Genomic DNA, 2,573 nt, shown 5'->3' with positions numbered 1-2,573 from the left:
AGTAAGAGATCTTAGCGTTTTCACCGAAATCCAGGTCAGATGCTGATACTGAGAACAGTATAGAACCTGGTACTCCGTTCTCTTTTAAATACACAGCATAGGTGGGCTGAGTGAATACAGGTGGATTATCATTAACATCAGTAACTGTGACATTAATCGTCTTTTTAGTCGATAGAGGAGGAGAGCCTGAATCAGTGGCTGTTATCTCAACATTATACTCGGAGAAAGTCTCTCTGTCTAACGCACCGGCAGTAACCAGAGCGTAATTATTAGAAAAAGAGGGTTTCAGGTTAAAAGGAGAACCCTTGGGAAGCTGTAATGTCACTTTACCGTTGTCACCGGAGTCCAGGTCTCGAGCAGTGAGCAAAGCCACTACTGTGCCACTCGGTGCGTCTTCAGGTACTTTGCTAGGTTTTGAAGTCAGAACAATTTCTGGAGCATTATCATTTATGTCTATTATTTCCACTTGCACCCGACAGTGGCCTTCATTTTCAGGAATGCCTTTATCTTTTGCAGTAATATCTATTTCATGTGTAGCACTGTTTTCGTAATCTAATTGTCCTATTAAGAAAATTTCTCCTGTCACCGAGTTTATCTGAAAAATAGACATCAGTGTCTCCGGTGTGTGGTCAGCAAATGAATATTCAATTTCTCCATTAACACCTTCGTCTGGGTCTGTTGCTTCTACTTTTGTGAGCATGAAGCCACTTTGACTGTTTTCAGGCACAGTTACTTTATATAAAGGTTTTTTGAACGTAGGGACATTGTCATTGTTGTCTAAGACAGTCACAATAATCTGTGATGTTCCAGTTTTGACAGGGTTGCCTCCATCTAACGCTGTCAACAGCAACTGATGGACGCTTTGTTTTTCTCTGTCAAGCGGCTTTTCTAATACAAGCTCTGGTACTTTTCTTCCATTAGCCAGTTCTTTAATTTTTAAACTAAAACATTCGTCTTTGCTGAGACTGTACGATTTTAGCGAATTACTACCCACGTCGAGGTCCTGTGCGGTCTCCAAAGGGTAACGCGCACCCACCGCTGTCAGTTCTGGAATTTTCAAATTCTTTTCTTTGCTCAAGAAACTGGGAGAATTGTCATTAACGTCTTTTATTTCCACCTCTATCCGGTAAAGATGTAGGGGGTTCTCTATTACTACTTGCAGAGGTAGAACACAGCTGGCGCTTTGTCCACATAAAGCCTCTCTGTCTATTCTGTCATTCACCACCAGCTCGCCCTTCCCCGCATCCACACTGAAATACTGCTCACCAGTCTCAGAGGCGACGCGCAGTTTACGGTCAAAAATGTCTGATAGTCCTAAACCCAGATCTTTGGCTAAATTTCCTACCACAGATCCCTGTTTTAGTTCCTCCGGGATGCTGTAACGAGTCTGTCCGTCTATTGTAATCCACAAGAGAAAGAAATGATGCCACCAAAGCGCCTGCCATCTCCAGTCTCGGTATCTGATTCTCTTTGTCATCCCCGGTCCGTTAGAATATGTTATTCCCCATCGATATATTGTTCACATAACCAGGCCGACATTAATTCCAGCGCCAGAAGGAAAACTCCATCATAAATGAGTCCGCAAAAGCATCATATTTACAAAACCTTAGATTCCTGAAACCGTCGGATAAACGCATATCCTCTCCACCTCTGAGCACTGTGAGGGTTACCGTGCTGAGACTAAATGGGGGATGGAGTAGATCGCTTTGTACAGTTCTCTTTTCTATTGGTTCACAGCATCCATCTGAGCTATCCAATCACTGAGCTCTAACATTGCTGCTGAGGCTACTGCACTCCCTCTGTTGCAGTAAGAACATGACATCCTTAGTGGAGAGTTGGTTTGTGTGATAGAAAATGCAATAAGATGAAGAGTAAAAAAAAGGACTTATTGTGCCGAAGTAAAACTCCACTAAACATGTTTTTTCATTGGTCACTGCTGCTACAAATAATGACAAGTGAATTGTTACATTTATATTAATATGTAATGTTAATATGATTTAAAAAAAGATGATAAAATACGTTTGAAAATGGTAACGTGACTGATATTTGTATTACATTCTCATCTCAGAGGAATGATGACCATAATATATTATACATAAGCTAACTTTCTCAGAAAATGTGTGTTATTCAAAACTTTTTTCGAAATCCCCGGTGCAGGAAAATGTCAAATACACAGACTTTTCAACAGCATAAACAAAAAAAAGCTTATTTGGAAGAGCGATATTATATCATTTTGCATAAGGCACAGAAAGAAAACAATCACCACAGATAATGCGTACAATTCCATTCCCTGAAGAACACCTCTGTTTGAATGCATACTGTCAGGATATTAAATGACAATAATGATCAACAATAACGGATAGATTAGGCATTCTCAATTCATATGTAGGTCATTTTTAAATTTAAAATATTCTGAGATTTCATGGCAAAATTTAAATCATATATCTCAAGCTGCAGACAGAAAATCTGTCTGTTAAATTAAAAAAGAAGAAGAAAATAAACTGCATTGCTCTTCTATATATTAATAAACACAGTTTACAAGTTAAAAGTGGAACGTATGTGCCGATGATGCC

At 39.5% G+C, this 2,573-nt stretch overlaps 2 protein-coding genes across 2 annotated transcripts in view; both read right to left on the bottom strand.

Annotated features, from left to right (window-relative positions):
* Positions 1–7: 7 nt before the first annotated feature.
* LOC103374829 (protocadherin gamma-C5-like) lies at positions 8–1,477 on the bottom strand (the record flags this gene model as incomplete). The annotated part of the gene is made up of 1 exon (XM_008304981.1): positions 8–1,477. A coding segment is annotated over exon 1 (1,470 nt), but the record flags the coding sequence as incomplete, so codon positions are not given.
* A 280-nt stretch (positions 1,478–1,757) lies between these two features.
* The window catches only part of LOC103374839 (protocadherin gamma-C5-like), a 3,922-nt gene continuing 3,106 nt past the window's right edge, over positions 1,758–2,573 (bottom strand). Inside the window, exon 2 of the mRNA XM_008304990.1 lies at positions 1,758–1,799. Coding sequence (XP_008303212.1) covers positions 1,758–1,799 — 42 coding nt within the window. The remainder of the gene's footprint in view (positions 1,800–2,573) is intronic.

This window comes from Stegastes partitus, unplaced genomic scaffold (assembly GCF_000690725.1).
Source record: "Stegastes partitus isolate 25-593 unplaced genomic scaffold, Stegastes_partitus-1.0.2 Scaffold2371, whole genome shotgun sequence".
NCBI classification, from domain to species: domain Eukaryota; kingdom Metazoa; phylum Chordata; class Actinopteri; family Pomacentridae; genus Stegastes; species Stegastes partitus.
This window is presented reverse-complemented; position numbering and strand designations above follow the sequence as displayed.